The 22,356-nt window shown below is 39.0% G+C and overlaps 1 protein-coding gene across 1 annotated transcript; it reads right to left on the bottom strand.

The window, feature by feature from the left end:
- Positions 1–17,098: 17,098 nt before the first annotated feature.
- si:dkeyp-69e1.8 (GTPase IMAP family member 4) lies at positions 17,099–22,284 on the bottom strand. Its single transcript, XM_026207580.1, has 4 exons — positions 21,803–22,284; positions 21,380–21,482; positions 19,129–19,283; positions 17,099–18,106 (listed from the first exon to the last, which is right to left on the bottom strand). The coding sequence occupies exons 2-4, from the start codon at positions 21,471–21,473 to the stop codon at positions 17,330–17,332; spliced, it is 1,026 nt and encodes a 341-aa protein (XP_026063365.1). The 5' UTR covers positions 21,474–21,482; positions 21,803–22,284; the 3' UTR covers positions 17,099–17,329.
- Positions 22,285–22,356: the final 72 nt, after the last annotated feature.

Consider the following 22,356-nt stretch of genomic DNA (forward strand, 5'->3'; position numbering starts at 1 on the left):
CGCCTCGTTCCATGCCCTCTCCGAAGAGATGAAACAAGTGTTCGAAGAGCCGCAGCCAGCTCATTCGATCAGGAACCCATGCAGGTGGGTAGAGCTCGGCTTTCCCGGATAAAGAGAGAGCGGCGGAGGTCCCAAGGACTATGCTTATATTGCGGTGGCTCGGAGCATTCCATCCATCCATGCCCAGTAAAAGAGCCAGACCGGTAGTAAGTTTGAGGCTACTATCGGGTGGGATCTCCGCCGAGAAGTCCTCAACCACATCTTCGACTCTCCTTCCGGTGAAACTGCGGTGGGAGAACCACAATCACGACTGTCAGACCCTTCTGGACTCTGGGGCCAAAGGTAATTTCATTGACTCTCTCCTTGCATGTCACTTGAACCTTCCTGTCCTTCCTGTGTCTCATCCCATCCATGTCACCACACTCAATGGCCAGGAACTGCCACACGTCACCCACTACACTGAACCCATAACTCTTCTCACCTCAGGCAACCATAGTGAAACCATATCCTTTTATCTCATGGACTCCCCTGTCGCTCCCATTGTTTAAGGTCACCCCTGGTTAATCAAACATAATCCACGAGTGGATTGGGGTTCCAACACTGTCACCTTGTGGAGTGAAAGTTGTCATGAGTCTTGTCTGGTTTCTGCTTCTGTCTTTCAGAAGGAGACCATGGTGTTATCAAACGTGCCCGCAGAGTACTTGGACCTGAAGGTGGTGTTCAGTAAGCTGCTTCTCTTCCTCCGCATCGTCCCTATGACTTTGCTATAGATTTAGTTCCAGGTAAGTCTCAGCCTAAAGGCAAGCTTTACTCTCTTTCTATTCCGGAGAGGGAGGCCATGGAGAAATACATTTCTGATTCCTTGGCATCGAGGTTCGTCCGCCCTTCCTCTTCTCCAGTGGGGGCGGGATTCTTTTTTGTGGGTAAGAAGGATGGTTCTCTGTGACCTTTTATTGACTACCAAGAGCTGAACAACATCACGATAAAGAACACCTATCCCTTACCGTTGATGTCTTCAGCTTTCGAGAGGTTGCAGGGATCATCCGTATTCGCAAAATTGGATTAATGTAATGCTTATCATTTGGTCTTCATCAGGAAGGGGGATGAATGGAAAATTGCCTTTAACACCCCTAGAGGGCACTTTGAATATTTGGTGATGCCGTTCAGGTTCTCCAACTCGCCAGGAGTTTTCCAAACACTCGTTAATGACGTGTTGAGAGACATGGTAGATCAGTTTATATATGTTTACCTGGATGACATACAGATTTTTTTTTCATCTCCCCAGGAACATGTGCAACACGTCAGACGAGTGATGAACAAGAATGGGCTTTTTGTAAAGGCGGAGAAATGCGTATACCATGCAGTCTGTTCCCTTCCTGGGCTATATCGTCTCGTCCGAGGGAATACGTATGGATCCTGACAAAGTTAAGGCTGTGATAGATTGGCCATCTCCAGATTCCAGTAAGGCCCTACAGCGGTTTCTGGGGTTCGCCAATTTTTATTTACGTATTATTCATAATTTCAGCCAACTAGTCTCACCTCTGACGGCCTTGACCTCCCCCAGTACTCCGTTCAGGTGGTCAGATGCAGCCAAAACTGCATTTACCAACCTCAAGGGCCACTTCATTTCGGCTCCCACCCTCGTAGTCCCTGATCCCGAATGGCAGTTCGTGGTGGAGTTCGACGCATCAGAGGTGGGGGTAGGAGCAGTTCTTTCCCAATGTGTTGCCTCGGACGATAAGATGCATCCCTGCATGTTTTTCTCACATCGTTTATCTCCTGTTGAACGCAATGATGACATTGGTAACAGAGAATTGTTGGCTGTCAAATTAGCTTTAGAGGAGTGGCATCACTGGTTGGAGGGGCCAGGGGTACCTTTCATTGTTTGGACCGATCACAAGAATTTAGAGTACATTAGAACTACCAAAAGACTAAATTCCAGGCAGGCTCGGTTTGCACTTTTTTTTCGGTCATTTTGATTTCACTCTTTGTACCGCCCGGGTTCCAAAAATGTCAAACCCAATTTTTTGTTATGTCTTTTTGATCATTCCGCCTGCCCGGTGACTCCCAAGTGTATTTTACCTGAGAAAATAGTCGTCTCAGGACTCGTATGGGAGGTCGAATCGAAGGTCAAGATGGCCTTAGAAAGGGTAACGCCTTGCCCACCGAATCATTTATTTGTGCCGGAGGAGTTATGGTCCGAAGTTATTCAGTGGAGTCACTGCTCTAATGTTGCTTGTCATCCAGGGAGAAGCCGAACCAAGGTTTTAGTTAAACAACGATTCAGGTGGCCACTTAAGGCTCGTGGCGTCCACGATTTTGTTTTGGCTTGCTCAGTTTGCGCCAGTGGTAAGTCATCTAACCGGCCTCCAGATGGGCTTCTTCAACTGCTGTCTGTCCCTTCGAGACCCTGGTCACATTTCGTGCTAGATTTTGTTACTGCCCTCCCGCCCTCTAATGGCACGATGGTCGTTTTGACCGTAGTGGACCGGTTCTCGAAGGCGGCACATTTCATTCCCTTGCCCAAATTACCTACAGCCAAGGAGACAGCGGTCACTGTCCTATATCACGTCTTTCGGTTACATGACCTCCCTGTAGACGTGGTTTCTGACAGGGGATCCCAATTCATATCCAAATTTTTAAAGGAATTTTGTAAATTGTTTGGAGCGACGGTTTGCCTGTCTTTGGGTTATCATCCCCAGAGTAATGGGCAGTCTGAGCGAGCCGACCAAGATTTAGAGAGAACGTTGCGATGTTTAGTCTCCAAGAATCCTTTTTCCTGGAGCCAACAACTCTCTATGGTGGAGTACACTCACAATTCGTTACCAGTGTCAGCCACGGGCCTCTCTCCATTTCAGTGTAGCTTAGGTTACCAGCCATCAGTTTTTCCTAGTCTGGAATCTGAAGTCGCGGTCCCCTCCGCTCACGCATTTGTCCAGAGGTGCCACCACCGGTCCGGAGGAGAGGAGTTGGGTACCAGGGACATACTGGATCAATCCCTTATTGGTGATTACAATCACCAGGTAGGCCCTTCTGGGAACTCCAGGAGGCGTTCTTAGAGGGGGGGGGGGGGTACTGTCACGGTTGGTAAACCGTGATCTCAGGGTTTTGCACTTTGTGGGTGAAGTCTGTGTGTTATGCGTCAGCACTGATAAGTTTGTGGGCATCTCCACTAATTTTCATCAGCAACAGCTGTCACTCATTACTCATCCCTATAAATTGGCTTGTCTAGCGTCTTGTGTTTGTGAGAGCATTGTTTCATGTTTGTGACCTATGCTTTTCTTTCTTGTGTGTTTCTGAGTTGGATGTCCGTGTCTCCCCGGAACCCCATCCACTCTATGCAACCCACCACCAAGCAACACCACTTACCTTCGGCTCGCTTCCCCGCAGTTCATGTGTCACCCTCTCCTGCTGCCAACTCACCTCCACCTTCCGGATACTTCCCCCATCGCCACCATCCTGGACTGTGTATTTCTCCCAGCGTCATATTTGTGTCTCAGTATTGTCTTGTATCATTGTCTCCATTCAATTGTGTTCACCTCGCACTTGCTTTCTGCCACTCCTTCACCCAGTCGTTACAGTGGCTACTTTGAAGAACCTAGAATATGACATATTTTCAGGTTTTTTTTTACTTTTTTGTTATGTATATAATTCCATATATAATTCCACATGTGTTTATTCATAGTTTTGATGCCTTCAGTGTGAATCTACAATTTTCATAGTCATGAAAATAAAGAAAACTCTTTGAATGAGAAGGTGTGTCCAAACTTTTGGTCTGTACTGTATATATATATATATATATATATATATATATATATATATATATATATATATATATATATATATATATATATATATATATATATGTATATATAATTTTCTTTTTTTTTTTTTTTTTCTTTTTTTTTACGTATCCAAGTTACAGGATTCCTGATTTACAGCAGTCAAAAGATAATTTATTTTATGAGAAAAATGCACATCATGAACAAAATCTAATTTTAATCAAATTAAAATCAGAATCAATGCCCAGCTTTAGTTTCTAGAGGCCCTAACTATTTATTTATTGTTCTTTCTGGTTGTTTTTAACTCAATCTCCTCTTTAAATACCTCCTTTTCCATTTTCTCTCCCCCCCAACTCTCTCCCCTATATTCACTTTCACTCTTCAGGGACTGCTGGAGAATTTCAGCGTCTCTGACTCCAGCATGGTTTTTCACTTTCACACCACTACGTCATTACCCTGGGTGTTTAAACACTTAAGGAAGGTTTAAAGAGCAGAGAGGGAAAAAACAGAAAGTTGTACATTAACTCTGCATTACCCAAAGGAACTGTAAAACCTGCACCCTGAGCAAAATGTGAATAAATAAAACCTGTGCCTGTCAAGAGATCTGGAACAGAACAGAGGACGTGAACGAGGTGGGGGGGAAGCCACCATGTTGAAATTAGAAGCACTAAACTTGGAGGGTGTCTGCTGTAGACTGTGAGACCTTTAGACCAGTTGTTGTGTGCCAATAACTAATGATGTCGGACGCATTGCCTGCCGAGCCAAAAGTAGCAAAGTGTTTGAGTCTTAATAACTCATTTTGTTGAATGACACAACACAGTTGCCATTCGCAATGGGAACACCATCACAGAATACGATGCTCCCTGTGCCTACACTCACTGGAGGTCTTACATCTGCGAAGAGCATATCCAAGAGTTGAGGATAAGTCCAAATTAATCAAAACTCGACCGATACTTTGACGTCAAGTGTAATCATGACACATTCTCTGAAATATCACTGTTAATCCTTCACCACTTTTAATTAAGTCGCTGCACTGCCAAAATAATAGCAACTGTTTGTTGCTCTCACACCCTCCAAACATCTGTTTCTAGTGGGAAACTCCATGGGAAAGTTATATCACTTCAGAAACTCGTGGGCAAAAGCAGAAAGTTGGAAGAGCCGATACCTTATATATTTTCTTTAAACATAAACCAGTTTTGTTCTACATTGGGGGCAGTTCTAGGCGCACAATAAAGCTCTTTTGATGGATGGAAGCCTTGGAGGACGGCGCAGGTGTTGCGTGGGATACATCTATCACACGCTAAATCAAGCCGGAGTTGTTCCTCCTGGATTGAGACGGATGGAAAACAGCATTCCACCAGTCTGCATGAAAGACAGCGAGAGCGCTGGGGGCCTTACTTGACAGGCCTCCATGTAACAAAGGTGAGAGTTTGACCTCCTTATCTGACTATTAGGTTAACCGGAGAGGTTGAGTGGAGGAGTGAAGACCAGGCCAAGGTAAAATATGCATTAAGTGTTCCATGTATCACATGTATGGGATGCCATTACAAACTGCACACTTTGCTGTGTCTTCTACCAGTGAGTTGTTAGAGATATCCTAACTGGACCGAAGCCTATGCTTTAAAAATGGTCAGATTCCTCGAAAACACACACCTGCTCCAAGAAAGTCCCAGCTGTAACTATTAGTATTGCTATTATGATGACACCATGTAATAATACACATGAGATGGTGAAAATGTATGATACTGTTGGCTTGTACTAAAAGAGTGTTATTAAATTTGAACTTCTACAATTTCAATCATCATTATTTTGTATAAAAACGAACCCTTGCCAAATACATAGTACATGTTAATTGTGGATTGTTTTGGTTTCAGCCAGTACTTCGTAACCACATAGCAACAGCCTAAAAACCACCCAGAACAGCAGGAAAAAAAACTCATTTTGGGCACTTTGTGGAAATTGCATTGGTCCACAAAGAGTCTAAATAATGAAATTATTAAATTAAATTATGTATTTTAAGGTTAGTCCTGAAAAAAAATGATGGAAACTACATTTCCCACAAAAATAACACAGCTACAATTTTGTTTACTGTTACTGTCTACTAATACCAGTTTACCACAGTATATTAAAGTAACGATAAGATTTGGGGTATTGGCTTATGACCTATTACCCTGGTCTATCTATCTGTCTTTCTTTCTGTCTGTATGTCAGTCTATTGTTTACAATAGGAAAAAAAGACACTGGCATATGGACATATTTCACATTTTTGTTTTTGAGAAAGTTCGCGTTACTGAATGTATTTCTCGGAGGCAGTTTTAATCTATCCTCACACGTGTCTGGCGTTAACAAATCACAGAGAGCCCAAACCCTTCATGGCTCACCTCTTCTCTTTCCTTCAGTCCTTTCCTCCCTTTCAACCCCCCTTGGGGAGGTAAAACCCAGACCTGAACCACACTTCTCTCTTATTTAAGGGGGTCAGGGCAAGCTTATCGGTCTCGGGAGGGCTGTAAAGCGCCCAGGCTCGTGTTTTCTCTGCGCGCCTCCGGGTTGAGTTGTGGCGCGTGAAAGGCTCGCGCTGCGGGCACGCGGAGGTCTCGCGCTCAGTTAAGATGAAACAGTGGCTATGGAAAGAAAATATATAAAGACTTGTGCGGCCCTCGGAGTATTTGACTCCTGTGAACCTGTGAATTTCCGGGAGGATATGCTCCGTAAATGTCCTTATTTTCGCGATTTTCCCCTGTTAAAGCTACGGATGTGACAGATGTGGAGCGCGCGAAAAGGGCAAATAAAAACGGAAGATGAACTGTGTTTCTGTCCCAGCTTCGACTGTTTTTTTTTTTTTTTTTTTTTTTTTTTTTGTAGATAGATAGATAGATAGATAGATAGATAGATAGATAGATAGATAGATAATTTATTGTCCTCAGAGAGGAAATTATTTTCGACAGTGGGTGCATGCATAACAAACACACAAGACATTCAACCTTATAAAAATATAAATTAAAATAGTGGTAGATAATATAAATTTTCCACTGTAAATTGTAGTCTATAACAATATAGTGTTATGCAATGTAATTTTGTTGTAAAATATGGTTACCTTGGTCTATCTATCTATCTATCTATCTATCTATCTATCTATCTATCTATCTATAATATATATGTATAGCCTGTTCACCAGAAGGAAAAAAGACAAAATGGACCTGAGTCCATGAGTAAGTGCCTATAATGGTCTAGTCCACAGCAGATCTCTGGTGGTCTCTTGAGGTATAACGGTGGGTCTGCGAAAAACCCTTCCACATCATTTAATGGCCATTTTAAATGGTTTTAAAATAAGGGTTGGGGTTACTTCTCAGGCAGCATTTAAAATTAATTTACCTTTTGGAAGCAGCTTAAAAACTGCTCCTTACATTAATTCCACCTCATTATGCAATGATGCTGCCCAATATAAAACATCTGGAAAATACCTAATTTACGAATAACAATGCTTTTATGAGAAACAAAAATACACTGCAGCTTCATCAACCATGACTTGAGATTTCTCAGATTGACTCATTCACTGATACATTTCAAGCGGCGGAAAAGGTGTTCAGAAATGTAGCATTGCATTGGTAATAAGGAGGGAAACAGGGTAGAGGAACAATTTAATTTATTACTTTTTTTATATATATATATATATATATATATATATATATATATATATATATATATATATATATATATATATATATATATATATATATATATATATAATTGATGTTTCTATTAAATGTTCTATTTATTATTTATATATTCATAGATCCCAATAAAGGAACAATTGAGATATCGCCTGCTAAACTTCATACACATAGTGCGTGTCGGTAGGGAGTGTAGACATTAGCTGTAAAGTGAGGAAATTTATGTGGTGAGGAATGGGAGGGTGGTCAGGGAATGAGTGAAAGAGGAGGGGGCTTGAAAGAGAGGTGTGGAGGGAGAGAAGGGGGTTTTAGATAGCACGGGTTGGGAGAAGGAGAATGTTTGGATAGAAGAGGGGAAAGTCACGCTAATTTATACTCGCCTAATTGGAACCAGGACAGGCCCTGCACCTGAGATGCATTCCTCAGAACTGCAACACGGGAGAGTCTACATGTGTGTTTGAAAGTGCATGACGGTGTGTGTCTCTGTGTGTTTGCTTAAGTCAGAGGTCAGGGGGTTTTCACCGAAGAGCAAAAGGTCAGCATCAATGGTGTCTTTGTTATCTAGCATCTCACAGCGGTTGGAGTGCGTCGAGAACCGTTCCGTCGTGACGGTCGCACAAGCTACTCAGAGCCAGACCACCCTGGTTTTTGCACACACATGCACACTCATAAAGTTTCTCCAATCAGTTCGGAAAATCTGGAGCGCACAGTCACTATTATGATCTAACGACCGGCCCTTTATAGTGGCAGATGGACATCATCATGCTAAAATTCTCACTTAAACATGGATGCTTAAGTCATAAAGCAGTTTGCCAGATGCTAAGCATATATCACCGTACCAGTCCAGCTGGTATGAAATGATCTCGATGCTGAATAGAAGCGTATGATGGCAATTTTGAACACTGCACGGATGGTAGTCTATACGGTGGTGATGATGTGGCTGGCGTTAGACATCTGCCAAGGAGGCTTCGAATTGTGCTTCAAGTCATTATTCAGTCTCGTCTCACACATCAACCTATCAATAACCTGAGCTGCGAACGGATGGCCCGGCAGCGAGTGTACACTCATTGAGTACACACTCATAAATCCCCGGAGAATAAAAGCTAGATAAATAGATGTGTAGAGGAAAATCCAAATTCCATTAAAAATAAAAACATGAGCCGGGTTGAAAGACAGCGGCTGCAGTCAGACATATGGAGAGCATATTGGTCACAATGCAACATCCCCTCCTTTTTTCACCTCTTTCTGGAAAGGGAAGAATTGTAACAGAGATTCAGATGTGGCGGAGAGTGTTTTGTTTCCCTCTGAGAAGGGCTGCATCACTCAGGAAGTTCAGGACAGGGTTTTCTTCTTCTTTTTTTCATGCTCTTTTGAAGCTATCTTTTCCAGTTTCATTGGCCATGACAGACATCTCGATAGTTTGCACACATTAATGACTTTGAGTCACTGGAGAGTGAAGGAGCGTCGTGCTCGGTTCATTAGCGGTTGCTGCAAAGACGCAAACTCTCCGAGATTTTTTTGTCTCATGTCTATTCCGAGTGCCTGACTCAAAGTGCATCAAAGAGGCCGCAGCACGTCTGCTTTTCCCGCCTTTCGTGACACGCACACACAAACATGCTAGTTTTACCCGTTTCAGCAACATCACAGGGCATTGTGATAACAGATGAAATAAAAACAGACTGTAACCTCAAGACTCAAGAATGTGTAGTCCAGATACATGAGGTGGAAAGGCCAGCCCTGGATGTAAATCTGACGGGGAAAAAAAAACAGACTTATTAATAAATAAACACATTTTTAAAATCATGTAAATGAATATAACCATTTTTAGAGCATGAAATAGGATTAAAGTCAATAAGAAATTGATTACAACCCATTCATAGTCACTTTGTAATTTTAGAGACAATCAGAATAATTAACAAAAAAGAAAAAATGTAGAATGGGACTTGGTTTAATTTAATCTGTTGTTGATTGGAGCGAGGCAGATCTACTGTAAATGTGAGTTTGGAATCGACTAGGAAAGAAATAGACATTGTGAAAATAAATTGTAAATCTTTCACCATCATTTTTTCTATTTCATTCCGTCCTCAAGTCGTCATTCTTTTTAGCTTGGTTAAAGCTTTCTTTCATAAATAAGGAACAGTATTGATGAAATTTCCCAGGGAATTATTTCCTCCCCCATAGACAAATTGCAGCGATTTCTGTTTTCTATTTTTCCCTCACTACTCGTCTTCTGCTCAATGCATGCTTTCAAAAGGACCACAGTGAAAATCAGAGGTCTGGCCCTTAGGCCCAACACGCTGCCTTTCATTTGAGATTTCAGATGAAGGACGTAATTTTCTCTCTTTATGCCTCCCTCTCATTATTTTTCTGTCTTCCTTTTATTAGGTGATGAGAAACTTGGGGTTGGGGTTCTTATATGATTAGTTCAAGCAAAAAAAAAAGAGAAAGAAAACTCAGTCATTATTTACTCAACCTCATGTCGTTCCAAACCCGTATGCTGTCATTTCCTTCTGTGAAACACAAAGACAAATGATTGAAGAGTATGTAAACAGCTATTTTGCATTCTGTGAAGCTCCAAAAACTCACACACACACACAAAAACATTTTTAGGTGTACTGTTCCTTTAAATGAAACTGCATTCAAACCCAACTGTAGCGTGTCCCTCTACCTTGGCACCAGATGATCGCTGTTTCACAGTCCTCTTCAGCCCAAGGTCTCGCGTGTGCATGTTTCGCATTTAAAATAACACAACTCGATAGTACTTCTGAACACAAGTTCTAAAGTATCTAATAGCTAGAGCATCAAAGAAAATGTGTTTCGCAGGCTTTATGTTTCTTGTCACTTCAAACCGCCTATTTTTTTTTAGGTTTTGTCCTTTTGGTAAGTGTTGTAGGCTAGAACTAACATTAGCCTCTTGATCAAACATAACTATCAGAAAACAAAGACAGCCCTGAATGATGTAATCGCTCCATTAGCATTTCAGTCTCTTTAGTTGTCACACTGACATTGGGTTACGGATTTCATGGCGGTATCCCGACTCTTCCATTACGCAAGTGTGCGGTCAGGCTGGGATTAAGGTCTTGATCCGCTGTATTGGACAGGAGCAATCCTGGTCAGATCTGTGTTGTATTAATTCATCCTCGAGGCAGGATCCAGATCTCTCGCTGTGTCTGGTAATGGGAGGAACAGTATGCTTGCTTTGGCTTGACCCTGAGCCGCGATCAGACCGCAGAGAACGGTGTCCATTACAAAGAGCAGCGATCTCTCTATGGTGTGTTCAAACACATCCCGCAGGCCTGCACTTCAAACGTGGGTCGTACCCGCTCCCCAGCAGCAGCATGTCAGTTAGTGAGGCCTGCACAATTAATCAATTAAAGGCCTGCGCGGAGCACAGCAAGGCCCTGTCCCGCTGTGATTTAAGGGAAGGATCATTAGTAATCACACTTGAGTCACTTTAAGATCAGTCAAGGCTGCATTCAGATGAGGTATGTGTGGTAAAGCACTGATTTCCATGGCATTAGGTGCCCTTAGCGGTTCTTGATGATCTGCATTTAAACTGAACAGCTCATCCTAACAGTGCTTTTGAATGAAGTCACACTCATTTGTTCACATTTTTTAATGAATCATACAGAAAAGCTCAAAAGTCTTGATCCAAGTGTCTGAATCAGTCGAATGCGTCACTCACTGACTAAATCATTTGGATGACTCATTCAGTGACCAATGATTCACTTAAGTGATTCAGTAAATTGGCAAAATGTATCCCTGGAATACTACCTCATACATCGCTTTGAAGAAAAGTCAAATAAATGCTGTTCATATAACTTGTAGTTAGGAAATAATCGGAATAATTAAACAAAGAAATAAACAGAAACATTAAAATATTCAACCAAAACTATTATTGTTCAGCATCACAGGAAAAAACTACATTTACAAATTACATTTGACAATATATTCAAATAGAAGAAAGTTATTTTAAATTGCAATAATATTTCACAATATTACAGTTTCACTGCATTTTTGGATCAAATGAAAACTGCATGGTAGGCGTGAGATTTCTTTCAAAAACCTTTTTCATATGCTATAACAACATGAAAATATCTGAATATGATTGTCTTTTGTCTTATTGTAGTACTTGTATAGTGTAAAAATAAAAAACATTTCAGAAAGTCTTCAAATTAAAATCCAGCTGAATGTAGACACTGCAAAGAAAACCTTTAAAGGTAAAATGCTTTTGAGAGCACTTACCTCATAGCTAGGCTTCAGTTGTGTTCACAAAAGTAATAAATAAACACCACCATTTTATGCACCGAAACGTTGCCAGTGCCTCATAAACATTAACAGTTTGATTGTGTGCATATAAAAAAAAATAAGCCCTCGATGTGTTATTATAAATGCAAACTTTTGTTGGTCCATTTTTCTTTTGTAAATTGGCCAGGGCTATTATGAATGCTTTATAGGTTGCCTGAAAGCCACACACACTGTTACACACTCATTCTAAACAATCACAGCCACACACACACACACACACACACTTGCTACAGGAAGGAACATGAAAATAGCACTAATAGGAAAAAGATGAGGGAACTCCATTCGGGTGGAGCACTGCCTCTCTCCAGGGCTGGGTGCTGGTCATCATGTGTTTCAGAAGATTCACGCTGTTTACGGTCAGTCAGCAGCCGTGTGCTGTGGCTCATAGCAGCGTGCAGGTCATCTCCAGCATCTCTTTGATTTACAGTAAGTTACATGGATCATGTTTTTTAGAGCTTTAAGGCTGATTTTTTTTTTTTACAATTTTGATAAAAAAATTTCCAATCCAAAACATGTTTTTCTACTGGGTGTAACAGATCACAAGTTGTAATTCTATACACATGCTAACTTCACCATACCCTAGTATAGGCCTATAGCCTACTAATCAGAGTTTTTTTTTTTTTTTTTTTACATCACAGCTATATTAATATTGTATGGACAGCATTTTTAAACCCATATGAAAAGAATGCAGGCTGTAGCCTACATTTTATAATAACCCCCACTAGCATTATTATTAAAGCTTTAGGTTTATTAGATTTTTGCTTTACATGCTTGTTTTCAATGTATTAGATTAATTAGATCTTTTGTAACTATCATTGTTACTTCTATGTTATGAACCTATCCTATATGTTCCTGGATAGCACACGGACATCTGCAAGATGTTTGTTAAAGATCACTTGATCTGAACAGCATCTGCTGTGTACACACATCTGTCAGACGTCTGATGTCTGCTTTACATACATTCTAAATCATTATCTTAAAGACATCTAGATGTCTATTTGAGGAAATGTCCCATGGATGTATTGCAGATATGCAAACACTCTAAAAAAAATAGCCTACGTCTTCTTCCAGATGTAAATGCGGACGTCAAGTAGATGTCTCCATGATGTGCCTGTGCTATCAAGGTAAAGATATGTTTTCATGGTAATACAGTAAATAGCGTTACATATTTATATTTTAGTTTGACAAAAGAGCATTTTATTTTAAAAATATATCATTTTGGATGGCAAGTGATGGCATCTTAAGCATCTATGTGATTCATAAGGAGCTAATTGACCCTTCACAAAGACCCGCCCCACTATAGTTACTGTTTCTACGTCCGACACTAAAGATGCTCTAATGCCACATATCATATTCTCACGCAATAAAAAAAGTAATCACAAAGCAAAGAGGACACTTGACAACATGCTGTTTCTGGTCTGTTTGACTCAGTGCAAGCAGCACATGAACCAATCATATCTTCCAATACACTAAAGCCTACGAAATGAACATGAATGAACATCAGAAGGTATCTCTACCATAAAAAAACATCCCCTTCCATTTTTAAAGTTCAAGTCATAGGTTCAAGTCCACCGACACTAATCTGCTCTCCTGTCTAGTTTGTTTGTCAGAAAAAATTGCAGATTCGGTGTTATGATTAGTCAGATCGCCTGTCAATAAAACTCTAAAACATTTGTAAATTATCTCAATTTAGGCTTTGTCAAATATTCAGTTACTTCCATAAACAAAATCGATATTGTGTATCTCAATTACAAATTTCATTCAAAGGAAAACAGTAACACTACTTTAGTTTTTTTATATATATAACTTACGTCGTTGACCATATTGTGACAAACTTAGTTTTAAACTGTATTTTCTGGGTTAAACTGTTACCTTAATATATTACTTTAAGGATTTAAAAAGGTAAGAAACGTAGATTTGTAATCTATCCCACAGTGCTTTGCAATTTTTTGTTTGCATGTTAGCAAAGCGTTGGCGGCGTTTTGATTTTGAAAAATGCATGCGAGCTAACGGCTAAAAGATGACGTACGCGCTGTGGGAAAAGTATGTGTCACCGTTTAGTTTTTTTTGCTTGGGCTTTGCTCTTTCTCAGGCCACAGGCAGCGATCATAAGAGAATAATGTCGAGGCGTCTGCAGTTTGCTTCTGCTCCTCACCGAGTGGACCACAAGGCCCTTACAACAACATCTCCGCTGAGGGGCGCGGTGGCATAACTCATCCTTACCGTATTAAAGATGGGCCACTTGAGACTCCGCCAGACTTTGGCCCGTGCTGCGCATACCGGCACAAATCATCACGGTGTCGGTTCTCAAGGGCATCAGGTCCTTTAAGAGCCAACTATATCGCCACGAAAAGAATGTTCAGCGTTTTTTTTTAATCTTTTATGTGAGGGAACAAACTCGACCATTTATATTATTTTCCCTCTATATTTCTAGTGTTTTTTTCTCATATTAATCCACAGTCCCCTCCTTTTCATTCTTTCCATTGCTTTCTTTTGCGCATTTCTCCCTCGTTTTCTCATCGCTCTCTCTCCCTGTCCTCTTCCAGACGCATGTCCAATAGGACAGAATAATATTTGGACAGGTGTTCCTTTTTAAACACGTTATCCACCAGTCCAAGTACGCAGGGGACCGCACTACATCATTCCTGCAGCGTTTCTTTCAGAAGATGGATCTGAGGTTAAAATATACAGTACTGGCTGAGTCATACACAGCCTGCTATACTGTAATCTATAGAGCACTACATCCGTAATCCCTGACAATAAAAATCTGTTTAGCACCAATTTTCCTTTATTTTTTAAACGTTCTTTTTTCCTGTTTCAAACAACTGCAGAAAGCCACATCTGGAAGACAGATGTACGTCCCACAGCAAGCTCTTTCTCTGTACCTCTCTCTCTCTCTCTCTCTCTCTCTCTTTCTGTGCTTAGAAACATGAGAGCAGGCTTGTCTCTCTCTCTTGCTCTCTCCCTGGGCAGACCACCCACATGAGGAAACGCCTTGCTGTACTGAAGGCAGAAATACAGGGATGGGTTTTTTTGTTTTTGATGGATGGGTTTAGCAGACTATCACTTATGTCAATGTCAAAACCATAAACCTGCTCTCGCAAAAGAGGGTGAGAGAGAGAGAGAGAGAGAGAGACATCTTTGCATCTGTCTGTCTGACATCTTTCTGCAGTGGCATAAAAGCGTTTTCACAATGTTCTTGTCTGGTTGTGGCTCCTGAAGCTGTTAAAAGACTAAGCCGAAGGAGTGATTGGGTTTCTTGTAGATCTTTGTTTTTAAAGAGACACATCCTTTCTGTTTAAACGGATAAATCCCATACAGAAATGCGATATGTGGCAGGCAATACATGTACAGTAAATGATATGGTGGCCCCAAACTGTTTCGGGACACTTAAGCAGCGCTTGTGTGAATGAAAATCTTTGTATTATATAACAAAAAACATCTTCTTTTTTTTCTTTTTTAAGAAAGATATCACAAGCACACTTTTCAAACAAAACATTACATATACTTTGTGAGGTTATAAATGCTTAAATAATATATATAATGTACATAATATACACTATTTGGACACTTTCTGGTTATTAAAGTCTAATGGATCATATCCATAACTTATGTGATGAACTACACAACTGCAGATCTTACTTAAACCCACTAAAAATCACCATCAACCATGTGGATTAAAATCACTGAGCAATAATTGTTAAGAAAAATGTGATTTTAAATTGTGCAAAAGTGTCTAAATAGTTGTCAACTTGAATTTACCTTGATATTTTTTTACATAATACGTACATATATTACAATATAGGTAAATACATTTTAAAATAGTCTTTTTTATAGACTATTCATATATTTTATAAATATTCATATATTTACATATGCTTACATATATGGCCACATGTGCGTGGGATTTCATATTTGCTTCCTTCTTTCTTTAAAATTATTTCTTAACTCCAAACCAACGGCTGAAACTAGTGATTGCAAATGCATGTGTAAATAAAACACGGAAATTAGTCACACCATCACTGATTGTTTTCATTATGGCGCTTTATTTTCATTCTCCAGAACAGCTGCAGAAACATTTGAACTGCAAACCAATTAAGTGGCAAAATTGCACACGAGAATCGCTTACACGAGGAGCGCTATTAAATTTATGCTCATGCGATCAGTCTGAAAATGTGTAGCATGCATTGGTTCCATAGCAGCTGTTTAGTGCAGCAGTGATGTAATAAAAACACTGTTATGCACCTAGATCCGGAGATGTTTATGGCCTGTAAACAAATCCTGAGTTTATAGTGCGCTTAGAGTTCAATGCTCACTTCAAAGAAAGCGCTTCAGGCTTGGTAGTGATACTGTGATTTTTACTTGTGCATGTGAGAAATACAGCTCTTTGGTGACAGTGTAAAGACAGTGATATTCACTCAATTGCTCCATATACGGTGCTTATGAATAGTTGCCCTTTAAACTCAAGACACATAACATCTAGTGCAAAACTAATGGTGCACACAAAAAGTCTGAGAAAGGGATCTCAAAGACGCATTTTAACCCGTCTTCTGCTCACAATTAGAAACTGAGTTTGTTATACTTGCTTTTGGTGAAAAGCTATGAAGATTCTTTAAGCACTTGAATGCTTTGGAATATTTTTCACCTACATTTCACTGCTTGTTGCATGTTATATAACTTGTATGTAACAAATACAATCTTGAATAAAATCTTGAATAACATTAACAAACATTTATGCTTAACAGATCATTAGTTAATGAACATTCAAATAGTTGGAATTGCTGTGCATATACAGTATAGAGAGAGAGAGAGACGTAAAATCTAAATTCTAAATCTAATTTAAACAGATATAAATGGAATGTTTTCATTTAAAACAAAATAAAAAGTATTCTGAACTATTTTTGGATCAGAAATAAAACAAGCAAGCATGAACATGATCAGTTTTACACAAACTTGTGTAAAGTGCTTCTGTAATTAAAGTGAAAGGGGAACAAACCAATGTCCACAACTCTGGAATTAATATTAATTGTTCAGTGCGACTCAGTTAATAATTAGTGCTGTGAAACGATTAATCGCGATTAATTGCATCCAAAAATAAAAGTTTTTGTTTAAATAATATATGTGTGTGTACTGTTTATGTATTTTTAAATATGCACACATGCATGTATATATTTCAGAAAAATATGCTTATATGCTTATATAAAAATGTTTATATATTAAATATATTTATTTATAATGTAAATTATAAATGTAAATACAATTCAAAATATATACGTGCATGTGTGTGTATTTATATCTACATAATAAATATACACAGAACACACACACATATATTATGAAAACAAAAACATTTATTTTGGATGCGATTAATCGTGATTAATCGTTTGACAGCACTATTAAAAATACAATTTGTAATGGTGAAAAAAGCATGTACTCAAAAGAAAAACATTTAATTAGCGTTTATAATGACTTCTGTAGCGGACTATATATTCATATTTGAATGTTCAAGAACAACTGATCTGTTGTTTAATGTTTCTGTTTATAAACTGTTACCAAATTTCCAAGTACTCACTTGGTTTTTTGTTTCCGTCTACCCACCTCCGTCGCCACAGAGCCCACCGTTGCTCCCATGGCCCCTCCTAAGGGCCCCCCAACGAACAACCCCACGATCGACCCCAGTAAAGTACTGCCCCTCACCATATTTGGGAGCCACAGGAGCCACTCAACCACACTGGCCCATAACCAGCGCAAGAACGAGGTGTCAGGTGTGGAAACACAGAGCTCTGCAATTCCCTCAACCTTCAAATCGTTCACACTTTTCTCTGCTTCGGCCCTTATTCCCTCCGAGTCATCCTCTCCTTCTCCTCTTCTGCTTCTCAAGATCTCCTCCTCCTTCTCTTTCACTCTCCTCTCTGCCTCCTGCAACAGAGGGCAGGTGTAGAAGCGTGTCCCGCTTTCTTCCACCATCTTCTCCACCTTCATGAACAGCTCCTCCACGCTGGATCCCAGAAGCAGCGGGTGATGTCGGTCCTTGCACTTTTGCACGAGCTCTAGCAAGTCGGGCCGCTCTGTTTCGAGATACTCGTCCAGAGAAACACCCTCAGGCAGTCGGTCCATGCGAGTGAAGAGCACCATTGCGTGTTTATTGACCGCCTCGGGGCCAAACACCTTCTCAATGGTCTCCAAAATCTGTAGCTCCAGGTTGCTGGGCCGGTGGACAGGGACACAGAGCAGGAAAGCGTGGGGCCCCGGGGCCGATAAAGCCGCGCAGAGCGAAAACTGGCGGCGGACGTCTTCTGCGGGACGCTCGATGCACAGGCAGTCAGGTGTGTCCACGACTGCCACCTGTGAAGACAAGAAAACAAAGTTAAAAAGGCCCCTTCAGTACACTATGAATTAATACAGCATACATAGATCTATTTGGTTTCATTAAAAATACAAAAAGCAATGAAAGGACATGTATTACAGTGATTTTACCATGGTAAAGAGGTGTAATATAGTTTATTAGTTTAACTATAAGTAACACTAAGCCACTTTCAATGTTATAATCATTTTTATAAAAATCCATAATATATATTTTTTTTATATTGAATACTTTATTTATAATTAACTGAGATAAACTATCATTAGGCCATACATCTAACATTACTTATTCATCATTTGTTAATGTAAGTTAATAAAAACACAATAGTTTATTGTTAATTCATGTCAGGTGAGAAATATAAAATAATATTAACAGATACAACTTATGCTTTTAATAATGTAAATGTTGAAATTAACATGACCTGAGATTAATACACTTTCTTTGTTAGTTCATGTGAACTAATGCAAGTTAATAACTATAATAATAATGAACAATTATATGTAATTATAATGTAATAATTAACAATTATTACATTTTAATCTAATGTTACCAAATGGAACTGTATGGTAAATATACAAAATATAAATGTACTTTTTTTATTATTATGTTTCTCTTTTTGAATCAAAGGTTAAAACTGATTTGTAGACAAATATCAATTGAGCTAACATATGAATTTCCTTAAAAAAAAAAACTATCATTTTAATTCAATTTGATTTAAATCTCCTGGGCGGCATCTATGTTTTATGAATTACTTGTTTTATAAGAACAAAAGTGAGTTCAAGTTTTCATACAGTCAGTTAAATTTGTACAATTACTGTTACGGTTTATGACGTGAATATAATGCGAACAAAACTGTGACTCATTTTATGAAATGCTTTTGAAATGCCTAGTCACATACTAGGAAATCATTTGAATGCATTGATGCAGCTTTATTTTACACAAAACAAATCTGTGCAGAGTGAGTGTGGTTTTTCCCAGAGTTTTAAGTGAGACGTGAACGCACCTGTCGTCCTGCCAGCGTCCCACGTCTCTTCTGACAGTCGGTGGCTGGTGTCTCAGGGCCTGGACTGTCAGACTCAGATGTCGGGCCGCCCAGGATGGCATTGACCGCACTGCTTTTCCCAGCACCTGCTGAGCCGAGCAGCACCAGTCTCAACTCTACAACCACAGACAGAAACAGCGTTATGAAAGACAGACACGAGGAACAAAGAAAACACTTCTATTTGGCTTTCCCCCACAAATAATATTAGAAAATGTGATTTATTTTACATTTTAGATTTAGCTTTGTAAAAAAAAAAAAAACTCAAGTTTTGTTATTGGTTTTATGAGGGTTGATTCATAATTTCTGAAAGCTTCATTACAATACAGGCATAATGAAACATGAAATTTACACTGCATTGCAAATGAATTAAATTCACATTTGATTTGCATTTAAAACACTGAGCTTTATTTTAAAATCTTAGTATTTCATGTTTGAGTGGTTATGTATCGTATGTTTACTATTATTTAGTAATACCAGCTGATTTGTTGTATATGAAACATGCAAATAAGAAACGATTATTGTATCTTTAATCAGAGTTTGAAATATGTTTTATTGAATGCCTTTTAATGTTTAAAGAAGAAATACGTCAGTTAATGGTGTGACAAACTGATACGAATCTGGGTTTACCAAAAGCAAGTTTCATATTTTTCCAATTTAAGTGGAAACTCTTGTTTTTATAATCAAAACAGCTAGATATCTCAATGAAAATAATCCGTTTCTTTCCACACAAATATAGGAGCTTGTAATTGCACATATGGGCTGGACTTCCTAAAAACCAGGATAAATAAACTGGTCCCATAGCACCAGACCTGACTGAACAAAATGAAACGAGCAATGAAAAGAATAAAATATGCAGAGCGATGCAAAAAAAAAAAAAATATATATATATATATATAGATATATATATATATATATAGATATATATATATAGATATATATATAGATATATATATAAATGGGCTACTTCATAATCCATGGCCAACAGGTTCAAATGAATGCTGAACATAAATAAGACATGTCTGACGTTATCACTTTATTGAAATAAAAACAGATCAAAAGTGAACCGTGCGTGATCTTTCTATATAAAATTTACATTTAACTTACTACTTAAAAAAAGCATGTCTTTATGATGCATTATACAAACCGATTATCAGGATATAAGTGAAAGCCAATTTTGCTAGTTCTGCATCACATTATTTTGATGCAATAGCGCCGCCTAAAGATTGAACTGACACATAACATCTTTCATGATATGATAGATCAGAAATGCTACTTAAACGGTTTCAACACACAATTAAAGCTCAATTTCTACACTATGTGTGGGTGGGTCAGCATAAAAGTGTGCTTTTTATATTTTGTAATGCTGTTTTCTGAAATGAAAAGTATCTTCCAACTTCTACAGTTGTGGGTGGGCCGACAGTTTAATGAGGGTGCTTATAAAATTATATCCTTTTTACTTTGAGTGGTTGAAGAGGAACATATTGTAAGATGCTACACCCAAAAAACAAAAACATATTTGTCTCAGTTTCAAGCATCTCAGTAAGGGCTTCTTTAGTTTATTAAGAAAAATGCCAAGCTATGTAAAGAGAAAGAAAAATAAGGACAAAATTATGACGTGTTTTATGTGTCTTATATATCTTTCATAAAAGAAAAAAAAAACTCAAAAGCTGTCATTGGGGCAGTACCTTTCCATTTTATTATCAATAAGGTACTTATTATACTACCACAGATTTTGTACCTTTTACTGAGAGGGTTTACTCAAAGACTTCATGTATCCTACTGTGTAAATTATGTTACAAGCACTACAGAAATGTGCTGAAACCTACTTTATGTGGTAATTAATCTGAATTAAAAATATTATTTAACCCGCCTGGTAATCTAAATTACTTTTCACTTTTCTTACAGAGTGGCACTCCAAGGTACTTCAAAAAAAACACCAAGGTACTACACTAGACGAGAAGATTTGAGATACATTACAATGGTACATGTCTAGAAACAAGGTATTACTATGGTAAATAAAAAAACAAGGTTTTACCATGGTGCATGTCCGAAAAAACAAGGTATCACCATGGTAAATTTCCAAAAGCAAGGCATTACCATGGTACAAAAAGAAGGTGGGCTAATACCATGTCCACAAAACCTTGCAGGTGTGTTTTGGCTATAGTGTAAATCAGACATTATTTCTGAAACTCAAGTAAACGTCCTCTAGTACCTCTCTCCTTCAGATCCGTCTGCCCTCCTTCACTACTTCCAGACCTGTCTTTCTCTTCCTGGTGAACTTGATCTTGTGTCGTACTTCCCTCCATAGTCTGCAGCTTGAAAGGGAACAGAACATAATGTATGGTGCAGTAGACTAACAACTGTCTTCAAATATGCACACGGAAGAGCATCCAGTGGGGAAATAAGAGTGGAAATGAAGGGGTTAACTCTGTTCATATGACTCAGCACCGAGGAAGGGCCCCACAAACACACATTTCACATTCCTTGCACTCTAACTGCCACATTTCAACTGACAGCTTAACAGCAATACTGTAAGTGCTTCGCTTCCTCTAGCAGCGTGGCATACCAAGAAACAACTGATGTCTGCTTCTGATTATGTGAAAGCTGATAAAGAACACAAGCTCGACAGGCTTACCTTCGAGTGAGAGACTGATCTTTTGTGTACCGTGTGCTTATGAGCTGGCCTGGTCTGTGTTCCTCTGTACTTCCTGTTTCTCCTCCTGCTGTTCAGTCAAAACACTGCCGGCAGTCTGACTCTGCCTGAACATGTGATACTGTTGGGACGCCCTCCTCCTCCTCCTCCTCCTCTATTTCTCTCTGTCTCTGAATCTCAGCCCTATTTACAGACACTTCTTAAACTTGTGTCTGATTTCATTAACTGTGTGGATAAAGGGCTAGTGTTACAGCATTTTTATCAGTTGTTATCACAAACAGGAAGTTGAGAACTCTGTGCCCTGGTTCAGTTACTAATATTTAATATATTTGCATGCTAAAAGCAGTAGTTCTTATCTTTCCAATAGTAGCCTCTGTTGTGTCATTCTAGTGAGTAATTTAGTCATGTGGTCACAAAATGTTCTTGGAAAAGCTGCAGTATAGGAATATCTTGAAATGTTTACATATTAACCCCTAACAATAACCCTGTTTGTATCATAGTAACACATGAAATATATATACATACATACATACATA

The sequence above is a fragment of the Carassius auratus genome, chromosome 28, assembly GCF_003368295.1.
Source record: "Carassius auratus strain Wakin chromosome 28, ASM336829v1, whole genome shotgun sequence".
NCBI classification, from domain to species: domain Eukaryota; kingdom Metazoa; phylum Chordata; class Actinopteri; order Cypriniformes; family Cyprinidae; genus Carassius; species Carassius auratus.

Bases quoted from the DNA above. Each gene is read 5' to 3' on its own strand.
- si:dkeyp-69e1.8 (XM_026207580.1), bottom strand. From the start codon at position 21,473: ATGGAGGGAAGTACGACACAAGATCAAGTTCACCAGGAAGAGAAAGAC. The intron at 19,284-21,379 runs GTACTAGAGGAC...CTGTGGTTGTAG, and splicing joins GACGGATCTGAAGGAGAGAG to AGTTGAGACTGGTGCTGCTC. The intron at 18,107-19,128 runs GTGCGTTCACGT...TTGTCTTCACAG, and splicing joins GGACGCTGGCAGGACGACAG to GTGGCAGTCGTGGACACACC.